The sequence below is a fragment of the Myotis brandtii genome, unplaced genomic scaffold (genome assembly GCF_000412655.1).
Source record: "Myotis brandtii unplaced genomic scaffold, ASM41265v1 scaffold667, whole genome shotgun sequence".
Taxonomy (NCBI): domain Eukaryota; kingdom Metazoa; phylum Chordata; class Mammalia; order Chiroptera; family Vespertilionidae; genus Myotis; species Myotis brandtii.
In genome coordinates this window covers 2,005,112-2,018,011 of record NW_005370593.1, presented here as the reverse complement: position 1 = coordinate 2,018,011, position 12,900 = coordinate 2,005,112, and the positions used below count along the sequence as shown (strand labels likewise).

The window sequence follows — 12,900 nt, the reverse complement described above, 5'->3', positions numbered from 1 at the left end:
GGTAATGGGGGAATAAGGACACATATGTAATACCTTAATCAATAAAGAAAAAAAATTATAATAACTGTGTATGGTGCCAGGTGGGTACTTGGTATCAGGGGGACCACTCTGTAAAGTACATGATTATCTAGCCACTATACTGTACACCTGAAACTAACACAAAATAATATTAACTATAAACTGTAATTAAAATCAAATAAACATGAAAAAATATAAATAAGAGATGGAGGGGGAACCTACAGATGAAAAGAGACCTGAAAAACTTATCAGCCAATCACAATGCAGAGTATTATTTGGATTCCTACTTAAATAAATTGTAAAATACACATCATATCCTATACTTACAACATTGACCATTTATGCATAATTATTGGGGCTACATGATGAGTTCATTAGGCTCATTATATTATTTTCTCTACTTCCATATGTATTTCCATTAAAAATTTAAAATTAATTCATTTGCTTTCACCTTTACATTGCTTTACTCCCTCTTCTGTCCTCATATACCCACCCAGCTTATTTTTAAGCATAATTTCAGGAAATAGAAATAATGTAAATAAGTTAAACTATAACACAATGAAATTATTTTTTTCATCCTAAATTTAAATAGTCAAAATGTGAAAATTAAAAACCACCCTCTATTGTGTAGTAATCCTTTTTAAAGTTTCAAAGGAACCCATGAAAACTTACCAGAATCTATCTGTGATGAAAGCATCACCAATGACTGTGATGTTTCTAAATCATAAATTACTGTACTACCAGTGTTGAAAGAGGTCACCATATGAGCTGGATCACAGCCTATAAAGTCAACCGATGTAGGTATTCCATGTTCTGAAAGGAGCCCAAAGAGATATAGTGTAAACACATAATTTAGAAATCTCTGCTCTTCTGATTAAAAAGGAAATTCAAATATTCTTGAGTTAATGTTAATAAAAAAAAAGAAATTGTTAGGATGGTGAGCTATATAATAAGTAACTTTCCCTCAATTATTTTATTTTATATTATTGACTGGGTGATTGATTTTAGAGAGGGAGAGGGAAAAGAAGAGGGAGAGAGGGAGGTGTAGGGTGTGAGGGAGGGAGTAGAGGAGGGAGAGGGAAGGGGAAGGAGGAGGGAGAGACATCAATATGAGAGTTAGAATGATTGGTTGCCTCCTGCTTGACCCCCAACTAGGGACCCGAAAACTAGGTATGTGCCCTGACTGGGAATCAAACCCACGACCTTCCAGTGCACTGGACGACACTCTAACCCACTGAGTGGCACCAGCCAAAGCTTTCCCTCAGTTACTTAAAATGTTTGTAAAACATTCTATTTATTTAACATAAGAAAAATATAGCTAGAGGGTTCTTAAAGTGAGAGTAGATATGTGCAAAAGTTACTTTCTATGCATTTTCTTTTAAAAGAGAAAAAAAAAATCCTGATGAGTTTTTTGGCCCACTTGCAAATTACACTGAGTGGCCAGATTATTACGACCACCCCATCAGTACTTCATTGGGCCACCTTTTGCCTTCAATACTGCGGCGATTCTTCTTGGCATTGACTCCATGAGATGTTGAAAGGTGATGCGAGGAATCTGACACCATGCCTGATGAGTAGCACTGTCCAGTTCTGTGAGATTTGATGGTTGTGGAACCAGCTGCCTGATGGCTCTTTTAACTTCGTCCCACAAATGCTCAATTGGATTGAGATCTGGTGATTGTGGGGGCCACCTAAGCAAGGTAAAGTCTCCCTCATGTTCTTGAAACCACTCCTGCACAATACGAGCACCGTGGCATGGCACATTGTCTTGTTGAAGAAGCCATCTCCATTGGGATACGCCATCAACATGATAGGATGAACTTGATCAGCAACGATACTTAGGTATGTTGTGCTATTCACATATAATGACCTGGCCCTCTAGCAACTTCAGTGCGAAATTATAGCTATTTTGCCTACAAAAGTCAGGTGGTCATAATAATCTGGCCACTCAGTGTATATATCTTACTGTAAAGTGACAAATTAGCACTCTCACATCACTGTCTTCGGAGACTGTTCACCTGTGATATTTTCAGATCTGTAAAAATAAAGTGTGGACTCTGGAATCCACTCATGCAGTGCTATCCCCTACAGTGGTCTGAGCAGCAATTTCTCTCTTTAACATAATAAATTCACTGGCCAGATCAATGCACAACAAGATGAAATCTGGAATCAAGCAATTAATTACCTAGATGAAGCTAGAAACAAATATCTAAATGAATTTTTACCTCAAAAACTTGGGTAACACAGACCTAACAAAATTAAGCATATATTAGTCCTCTAAAATGTTTTAAGCCCTAGCCGATTTGGCTCAGGGGATAGAGGGTTTGCCTGTGGACTGAAGAGTCCTGGGTTCAATTCTAGTCAAGGGCACATACCTAAGTTGCAGGTTCCCTGGCCCTGGTCAGGATGCGTGCAGGAGGCAACCAATCAATGTCTCTCTCACATTGATGTTTCTCTCTGTCTCCCCCTCTCCCTTCCACTCTCTCTAAAAATCAATGGAAAAATATCCCCGGGAGAGGTATCCTAGGGAGAGGATTAACAAGCAAACAAACAACAAAAAACAACAAAAATAATAAAAATAAAATGTTTTAAAACTAAACATACTTTTTTTTAAAAAATATATTTTATTGATTTTTTACAGAGAGGAAGGGAGAGAGATAGAGAGTTAGAAACATCGACGAGAGAGAAACATCGATCAGCTGCCTCCTGCACATCTCCTACTGGGGATGTGCCCGCAACCCAGGTCCATGCCCCTGACCGGAATCGAACCTGGGACCCTTCAGTCCGCAGGCCGACGCTCTATCCACTGAGCCAAACCGGTTTCGGCTAAACATACTTTTTAATAAAAATAAAAGTTTGGCCCTGGCCAGGTGGCTCAGTTGGTTGGAGCGTCACCAATTCATGCACCAAAAAGTTGAGGGCTCGATTCCTGGTCGGGGCACATGCATACATTGCAGATTTGATTGGAATGCATAGGGGAGGCAATCGATTAGTGTTTCTCTCTCTCTCTCTAAACATATCCTCGGGCGAGGATAAAAGAAAAAAAAAAAGTCTGACATTTAAAACTAACTTTAAAAAATGACTTAGAAAATAAGCCCAATACAAGTACAGTATATGTATGTAAACAAATGTCACAGGTAAACTGGTTAAAGCCTTCTTTGACAGGAAAAGATTTGAAATCATGCATGTCACTTAGTTTGTACTTCCCAGTTAAGGGTGCTATTTCAATGATTACAGCTAGATTTCTTAACCAGTGAGCTCATATATGGTTTGCAGGTATGCTTAACACTGTGTTCCCTTCGATTTCTGTGGGAAGCCACCTGAAGCAGGCAGAGAGCCTTGTGTTGTCCCTATTACTAGCCTCATTTGTCTATTCCACTATTACATAGAAATAGTTTTGTTTTTTAAATAAAACATGTCCTGAAAAGGGTATAAAAACAAAACACTGAACTACAGGATACATTTGCAAAGCTTCCCGTTTATAAAAAATAACAAAGGAAAAAGATTACCACAAGCTTTAAATTCTTTCAATTTCTTGGAGCAACAAAGAAATAGTAAATCAATTGTCCTTTCTATCTTCCAAAAAAAAAAAAGTTAGCTTTTTTCATAGAGACAAAATTTACATACCCTTGTTTCCATTGTAAGTGCAAATACATGGCAATTTTTCTTGTGGCTTCCATAACCTAACAGTGCCATCTGCTGAACATGATAGTAATTGATTTTTTATACCACTATAAGCAAGACCCCAGACCGCATCTGTATGAGCCACTAAAGTGCCAGCTAGAACATTTGGCTCTGGGAAGAAAACAAACAAACAAAAATGAGCAAAACTAAGTTTAAGTATATAAAGATAACTTACCATATAATTAAGTATAAGGCTACACAAACCAGCTATAAGAAGATAAACCAAAATGTATACAATGGCCATGTCTTCTAAGTTGTGAATTTATTGGTTATTTTTACCCACCTCCCCAATACATTCTTGCATTTTTTCAATTTTCTGTAAGGAATACATACTTTTTAAAAAACAGCTTTGTTGAGATATTACTCCCATTCCATACAACTCACCAATGTAAAGTGTACAATTCAGCGTTTTTGGTATGTTTACGGAGTTCTGTAATCATCACCACACCAATTTTAAGACACTTTCACTACTCGTTAGCTATTTCCATCCAATTCTTCTTCCCTGCCTTTACGCAACTCTAAAAAACCATTGATCTACTTTGTTACTACAAGTTTGCCTATTCTGGACATTTCATACAAGTGACCTTTTGTAACTGGCTTCTTTCATTTAGCATACTGTTTCAAGGTTCATCCATGTTATAGCATATATAAGTATTTCATTTCTTTTAATTGTCGAGTAATATTCTATTGTATGGACACACTACGTTTTATTCATTCATCACTTGATGGACCTAATGGCTAATAACATTGTGCCTCATTTGTCCTACAACCCTGTTTCTCTAATAAACCCCCACTTTACACAGGTGTCTCTTATCACAGTTCCCAATCTTCCATCCTCATGAATAATTATCTCTCATACTTCATTGAGAAAATATAGCACTGAAATAGGAACCCCTTCCCATCCTCCTGTCTCCCAATCTATAAATCTGCTAGTGTCTAAAACCATCTTCTCTGTGCAGTTGTAAGGAACTGTCCTCCTTCCTATCAAAGGCTAATTATACCAGATGTATTCTGGATTCCACTCAACTCACTAAACTGCTTTCATATTTAACATTTTCCCTGCTACAAAAATTCTCCTAATCCTTGGGATCCACAAGCCCAAAACTGTGCTTTAGCGTCCCTCAACATAAACAAAAAGACCTTCATTAACCTTATGCTGCCCTTCTGTCAAAGAGTAGAAAAGCATAGAGTAAATGTTTTTACCTTCCATTTACCCTCCAAACGACTCAAATATGGTTTGATACCATCAGCACAACAAAATAACTCTTGTTAAAATAACCAATGATGAACAATTAAAAGAAATGAAATACTTATATATGTTATAACATGGATGAACCTTCGAAACAGTATGCTAAATGAAAGAAGCCAGTTACATAAGGTCACTTGTATGAAATGTCCAGAATAGGCAAACTTGTAGTTACTATCAAATTTAGTAACTTTTTTATTTCTTTGATAAATTCTTTCTTTCTTTGTTGTTCTCATCACATTGCTTTTCATTCAAAGAGTATGCTTTGAAAGGTCCCTTAACCTTTTAGCCCCAGCATTCCTCTCTCAGTCTGGCCAATAAGTGACCTATTTGTCACTAATAAAAAGAAACCTTTCTATCCTCATTTTATCAGACCTCTCAGCAACATTTGAAAGTGCAAACTGTTTCCGTCTTCTCTAAATGATTTCTTCTTTTGGTATGTTTCCATAATTCCATATACTCTCCTGTACTTCCTACAACCTCAAAGGCCAGCCATTACTCAGTTTCCTTTGTTGGCTCTCTTGTTCTAGCCACTCTCCCAATGTCAAGAGTTCCTTCTCTTACCCTAAACAACACACTCTCCCTGTGTTATAGCAACCATTCTCACATCTTGATAGTTGTATTACTGATTTAGTATTACCATCTCTTAACATGCCTAAAATCTGAATTCAAACACCTTTTGTGCCCCCATTTCAATAAATGCTACATCCCATATTCAACTTGGGTAACAGAGACTTAACAAAATTAAGTTCAGATCAAAAGTGGTGATGAAAATGTTCTGAATGAGACAGTGATAATGGTTGCATAACCCTGTGAATATAGTAAAAATTACTCAACTGTATACTTCAAGAGGGTAAATTTTATTAAATGTGAATATCTCAATAAAGCTGTTAAAAAAATAAACAAAATCAAGAGTCACTCATTCATTACTTCACCCACTCAATCCATTTATCAATAGATTCTGTCTATTCTATCCTACTTCCCCAATGTGTCTTATATCCATTTCCCTTCAACTGGTCTGCTACCAACTCTTTACCACCACTCTAGTCTTGGCAACATCACCTCTTACCTAGTACTGGTCCACTACATTCCAACTTTACAGTACAACATGAAATGTGTATTCCTCTCTCCACTCTGCCCCCTATGTCCTGCAACAGCCAGAGTCACCTTTTTAAACCCTACATTTACAGGTCACTTCCTGGCTTAAAACTCTTTACAGTAGTCCCCTCTTATCCCAAGGGATACATTCCAAGACACCCAGTGGATGACTGAAACCACAGATAGTACCAAACTCTATATACAGGAGTTGGCGAAAGTAGGTTTACAGTTGTGAGTATGCGAAACACAGTTAATTCTTGTATTATTTATGTATTAGTGTATTATTTGTCTCCTTCCTACTATTATTATTTCACATCCTTACTTATGATTTATCTTTTAGATAATGTCTTATTCCACCTGAACTGTAAACCTACTTTCCCCGACCCCTGTATACTATTTTCCTACATATACATACCTATGATAAAGTTTAATTTATAAATTAGCCACACTAAGAGATTAACAACAATAACTAATAATATATAACAATTATAACAATATACTATAACAAGTTATGTGAATGTACTCTTTCAGCAAACTAGCACAAATTTCTTTTTTCTTTTTTTGGTAGGTTGCAAATTTAATAAGCAAGAGAACTTACATAAAAGGCTTGTTTTGAATGGCAGCAAGACAAGTAGAATCTTAAGTGCATATAGAGGCCTTAACTAAGTTCAGTAATGTATTCAAGACAGCTGGTCTCAACGTCTTACTCTTTCAAGGCTATATCCTTAAAAATGACTCCTATTGTGGGAACAGTAGGCAAACCGTACATTCTAAGGACAGGGGAGAGGGTATAAGTTGCCTCAAGGGTGAACTATTGTATTCCTGAGTCTCTCATTGAGAAGCCTCCAATTGCCTGGGTTCAGCTCAAGCACGAATTTCTTTTTCCTTCTTCACAATTTCATGGATAGGAACCTCAGCATATGATATTTTCTTTTCCTATTTAGTCAAAACTTTCACATTCTCACTTAAAGGAAGCATTTTATAGCCCTGGCCAGGTGGCTCAGTTGGTTGGCGCATCATCCCATACACCAAAAGGTTGTGGGTTTGATCCTCAGTGGTGGCATACAGGAGGCAATGGATCGATGTTTCTCTCTCACATCGATGTTTCTCTCTTTCCCTTCCTCTCTCTCTCTCTCAAATCAATAAAACAACAACATATGCTTGGATGAGGATTAAAAAATAATTTCTTTTTGGTATATTCAAATTGGCAGTATCAATTCTCTTGCACTTTGGGGCCATTATTAAGTAAATTAAAGGTTACTGGGACATAAGCACTGCCATACCTGTCTACGAAGTGACTAACGGACAGGTAAGCATATATAGTGTGGATATGTTGAAAAAAGGAATGATTCATATCTAGGGCAGGATCGAGCAGGAGGATGCTGGATTTCATCATGCTACTCAGACTGTGTGCAAGTAAAACTTACCAATTTTTTATTTCTGGAATTTTCCAGTTAACATTTTTGGACTGTGGTTGACCTCAGGCAACTGAATCCTCAGAAAGCAAAACTGCTGAAAAGGAGGGTCTACTATACTAAAATTTCCCTTTTATATTGTATATTTTAGTTTGAATATCACCATTTTAGACTACATGTAAAGAAAGTTCCACCAGTTACTCTCTCTCATAGTACTGTACTATCATAGTACTTATCACGATTTTTAACTATACTCTATCCCCTTGCTTATCTGTTTAATGCCTATCATTTCCATTAGACAATTCTTACTTCTTTTTTAAAAAAAAATATTTTTATAGATTTTGAGAGAGTAAAAGGGAGAGGGAAAAAGAAACATCAATGTGAGACTGAAATATTCGATTGGCTGCCTCCTGCATGCCTCCTACTGGGGATGGAGCCTGCAACCTGGGCATGTTCCATGACCAGAAATCGACCTGGCAACCTGTCGGTGCATGGGACAATACCCAACCAACTTGAGCAACACCACCCAAGGCTAATTCTTACTTCTTGATGTAGTACTTAACACTAAACCTGGCAAAGTTAGGCACCAAGTGTGTGTTAAATAGAAACACCAAAGAGCTCAAGTTCTTCTTAAATAAACCAACCATTAAGTAGACCACTGTTTATTTAACCACCAGAGGCTTGGTGCACAAAATTCGTGCATGGGGGTGGGAGTCCCTCAGCACGGCCTGAATCCTCTCCAATCTGGGGCCTGAATCCTCTCCAATCTGGGACCACTAGCTCCTAACTGCTCACCTGCCTGCCTACCTGATCGCCCCTAACCACCTCTGCATGCCTGCCTGATCTCGCCATTAACTGCTCCCTGCCGGCCTGATGTCGCCCCTAACTGCTTGCTCCCCGCGCCGGACTGCTCGCCTACACTGCACCCTCTGCCGGCCTGATCGCCTCCAACTGCCCCCCCTGCCGGCCTGATTGCCCCCAACTGGCCCCCGCTGCTGCGTCCCAGGCTGGGGACACACGCAGGCAGCGTCACGTTAGTGCTGGGCGGGGAAGCACGCAGGCAGCATCATGTTAGCACTGGTCAGGCCTCCACCAGAGGCCACCCCCAGGCCAGGCCACACGGAGGCCCTCCTGGTGATGGATTGTGACGGCATGGCGCCAGTCCCGAACACTGCAAGTCCCCGCCCACCTGCGCCTGCTGCGCACACAGCCTGCTGATGGGTCATTATGCATGAGAGCGTCCCAACCAATTTGCATATTACCCTATTATTAGTATAGATATTTTGGACACCATAGAGAAAGTACCAATTCACAGGCCTAAATATTCATGGCCTATTTTCCAATGTTTCTCCTTAATAAAGCAAATTATTAGAAATGGAATAACTAAACAAGGAAACTAATACATGTTTAAACAAGCTTCTAGCTGAGGCATTTACTTTTGCCAGCTCCATGCACTTAAAAATATATGTTTTGAACCTTTTACTTACCATATGTATCATATGGATCCACATTAGGGCTAGGCATATTCCACCACTGGATGGTTGCATCTATACCACCACTGAAACACTGCTCTCCATTAGAACTAATAGCTAATGATAGAACAGGGCCACTATTATAGGAAGAAAAAGAAAAAAGTTACTTATAAAGCTTAGAAAAGAAACTCATATATGCAGTCCCCAACCTCTGAATTTGTGTGGCATCTTAAAACTGTATAAGGTAAACATGTACACTTGAATAGTAATGATTATATTCTCCTAATACAATTATTAATAAAATAAAATATTAATCAAGTACTGTCTTTTCTAATATAAAACAAACATTACTATAATTTTATAAGATTTATGGATAAAATAAAACTTACATGTGGGCCCTAAATGTGTAGATAGGCTCTACATCTAAAGAGGCACTCCTAAAAGGGGTTAGGGGGAGAGAAAGGATGGGAGAGAAGACAATTAAATAATCGTAAACCATTGGTTGATATTCAAGAATCATTAGGTAAGATCAAATTAAGTGCATGCATGATATGGGACCATAAAAAATAATTACTTCTAATTTTTGACAAATCTGGAAGGGAAAAAAAACATAGGCTACCGTTAAAATACTTACTTTTTGGCAGGAACTGTTTTTTGCAAGTTCCAAAGTTTCAGAGTATGATCCTCAGAAGCGGTAACTAGCACAGGTTCTACGGGATGAAAAGCTAACGCCCGGACTCCATCAAAATGGCTACGTAGTGTATACTTGGGGTTCCATGTCTTTCGAAAGGCATCTTTATTGGCAGGCAACTAAAAAGAAAAAGCATAATATTTAGTGGTAAAAGTAGTAAATTAATAGACATGTGGAATTTTTATTTGTTTTGGTGTGTTTAAAACATATATGTTAAACTGCTTTGCTAAACTGTCTAGTAGAAATTTAATGTACCTTTAAAGCTTTATAATAAATCTTTATCATTTAATAAGAACTAAGAATAATTTCATTAGCTTTCAAATACCTACATCAAATGGAGTCCCTCAATCTGTTTTACCTATTCATCAAGCTAAACTCAAAGGTCCTAGGAAATATCAGATGAGAACAAAAAACTACCATGCTGCAATACCTTATATGAAAACAATAAAAATTAAATAAATTACTACCAAAAATCCAAGAGTACAATATTAATAGTACAGTTGTCATTCAGAAAATTAGCAATGTGAAGTTTTTAAAGGCAGCAAGTTAAGGTACTTCCCAAAAGTTTGAACTAAAGACACTTTAAGAATATGTTCACCATTACTGTTGATACTGACATGAGGTTAATCTTTTTGTCATCATTTCTCCATCTGTAAAATAGGCTATGAACTCTCTCCCAAACTAGTCAAGTTTACTAGAATTTAGTCCCCTATGTACTTTATAAAATGTAGAAAAAATGAATTCGTTAAAAAACAAAACATTTGCTGAAAACTGCAAATTCATTATATAAAAGTTAAACAAGTTTAGTTAACTCTCAATTGAATGTTTACTGTATATAAAAAATTTAATCCCAGACTAGTTTCACCACTAACACTGTCCTTCCCATTTCCCCTCCATCCTCCCCCAATCCCTCAAATGAAGGACTGAAAATCAGGAAATGGCAACAAGCTAACTTGAACATTATCCTTAAAAAAATAAAAGTTCCAAAATAAAACATGCTTTTTAAGAAGTGTCCTGAAGTGATCAGGCTATTTTTCTCCTTAACATTGAAATATGGCTTAACTTGAATAAATAATTGAGAGTTGACTACTCAAGGTAGATATTTATTGATCAGTATTTTAAGATAATCAATCATCCCAAACTCCTAACTAATCCACCACAATACCTAAGAAAAATTTAAACACCACAAAGAAACTAGTTATTAAAAAAACACACAACTACATGTCACTTCAACTCAACATATTGACACACAAACTTATCTTTTCCATGCACCTTGATATTAATTCTATTTTATAAGTGTTTCCAAAAATAAGGAGCCTTCTATTAAATCATTAAAAAATTAAAAATAAAACTGCACTTACATCATAACTATAGTCTGCATCATTTGTTACCGTCAAGTCTGCAAGGTCTCCAAGGCCCAGTACACTTAACAAAACATCATCAGAACCCATAATAAATGACTTGCCTCCTCCAGATGGAAACGTTATTGGTTCAGCTATAAAGAACAAAACCGCTTCTTAAATGCTGAAAAATCATACAGTATAAGACAATATTGTGGGGGAAATGTAAGCACTTAACAGTTATAATACAGTAATATAAATTTTATCTTCCCCTTCCCTCCTTATTTCTTCCACTCAAAAAATCCTATTACTAAAGAGTAAAAAATAAGAGTTTATTTAGGAACTGCAACAAAATCTCCCACAAAGCAAATAAATGTATATTAGATATATTATTCCACGGTGGGAGCTGAGGCACAAAAGCTCTATTGAAATCACTTTATCACTTCAGTAAAATTATAACTATAGTACTTTTTAAATATTGTAAATTGTTGGGAAGTCCTTTTGCTTTGCATCCTATTTGCTTAGAAGTGCTAGGTATTCTAGTTCCTGATAAAAATTAATATAAGCATTCAAATTAAATTATCTCCATCTATAATGCCATGTATCAATTTCCTGAAATGAAGCCTTAAATTGCTCAAATTCCTCCAATAACAGCAATGGTCTAGAAAGAGGGCAGTTCTACCACAACCATGTCAATTTCCTTTCTGCAAAAGGTTAATCCATGTGATATTTAGAATGCCTTCCAGCTTTCAAGATTTGACTACAATTGTTTATTTTAGCTTCCCTTTTATTTACTATGATACTTCTAAAATAAAATAACTATAGAATTTTAAGTTAAATTTATAATACTTTGAGCAATTAAAATCAAACACTGCCATAATTAGAATAACTATACTAATATATAAATATTTTGCTATAACAGTTATAGTATAAGCAATAATTCTCAGTTATCATTTCAAACATGCTTTGAAAGCAAAATTTTAATCTTAAGATGCCAGGGAAAGTACACAAGTCACTGTAATAAAAAACAACTCAATATATCAAAACAAATTTAAAATTCATGAGCAAAATTAAAAGGAAAACGGTATATAAAAACTCAAGCTAATTATCAATTTTGAAAATTTTCTATGAGTGATATAAATTTAATACACTATAGGAAACATAACAGGTATAACACTTGTCAGTCATCATTAACACAACTACTGAAAAAAAATTAAGATACAAGTCAACTTTTCCTAGATAAATACTATAGCAAAAGTAAAATTAATCTATATTTAGACTATCTTATTATTTATCAAAGTAAGCAATAATATAAAAGTAAACTATATAATTTGACTCAAATCAAGTCTTACATGACACCGCTAAAATGAAGTTGTGAGTCAACAGCTAATCTAGAGTAAATTTGATAGAAAATATACATAGGGATACTAGTAGTATTTAATTTTTGAATGATTATACTAATTGAATCTGAATAATGTATAGTACTGACCCTTCCTACCAATATTTAGTATGCAATTATTGGTAATACCAAAGCAGCTAAGAACAATAAAATCAATATTTTAAAATTATGTTTAAGAACAATTATATAAAAATTCATTTGGTACTATTTACTCAAAGCATTTTTAGCCAGTACAAGGTCATATATTTCTTTTAAGCTCATAATTTGTTTATAAGAAAAGTTAGAACAAAATGCCACAATTCCTTCCACTCACAATTATACAAATCTCAATAAAAGCCTAATAAAATAACATAATAAATTAATTTGCATTATTACATATTCTTTTTACAAAGATATTTCTAATCAGTTGTTGACCAATGTAGGGGCATGTGAAGGGAAGTGCCTGGGCTATCCTGGCTAGTTTTATTGGAGTTTTAAACAAAAAGTTAGTATTTGTATCCATTTCTAATTAGTCATATGACTACATTTCTCAATCGC

The 12,900-nt window shown here is 35.9% G+C and overlaps 1 protein-coding gene across 2 annotated transcripts in view; it reads right to left on the bottom strand.

Annotated features, from left to right (window-relative positions):
- The window catches only part of STRN3 (striatin, calmodulin binding protein 3), a 68,530-nt gene that overhangs the window by 11,377 nt on the left and 44,253 nt on the right, over positions 1-12,900 (bottom strand). For both annotated transcript variants that reach the window (XM_014528976.1, XM_014528977.1), the window contains 6 exons: positions 10,986-11,119; positions 9,568-9,743; positions 9,323-9,370; positions 8,949-9,070; positions 3,646-3,813; positions 691-831 (listed from right to left, as the gene is read on the bottom strand). In XM_014528976.1, coding sequence (XP_014384462.1) covers positions 691-831; positions 3,646-3,813; positions 8,949-9,070; positions 9,323-9,370; positions 9,568-9,743; positions 10,986-11,119 — 789 coding nt within the window. The remainder of the gene's footprint in view (positions 1-690; positions 832-3,645; positions 3,814-8,948; positions 9,071-9,322; positions 9,371-9,567; positions 9,744-10,985; positions 11,120-12,900) is intronic.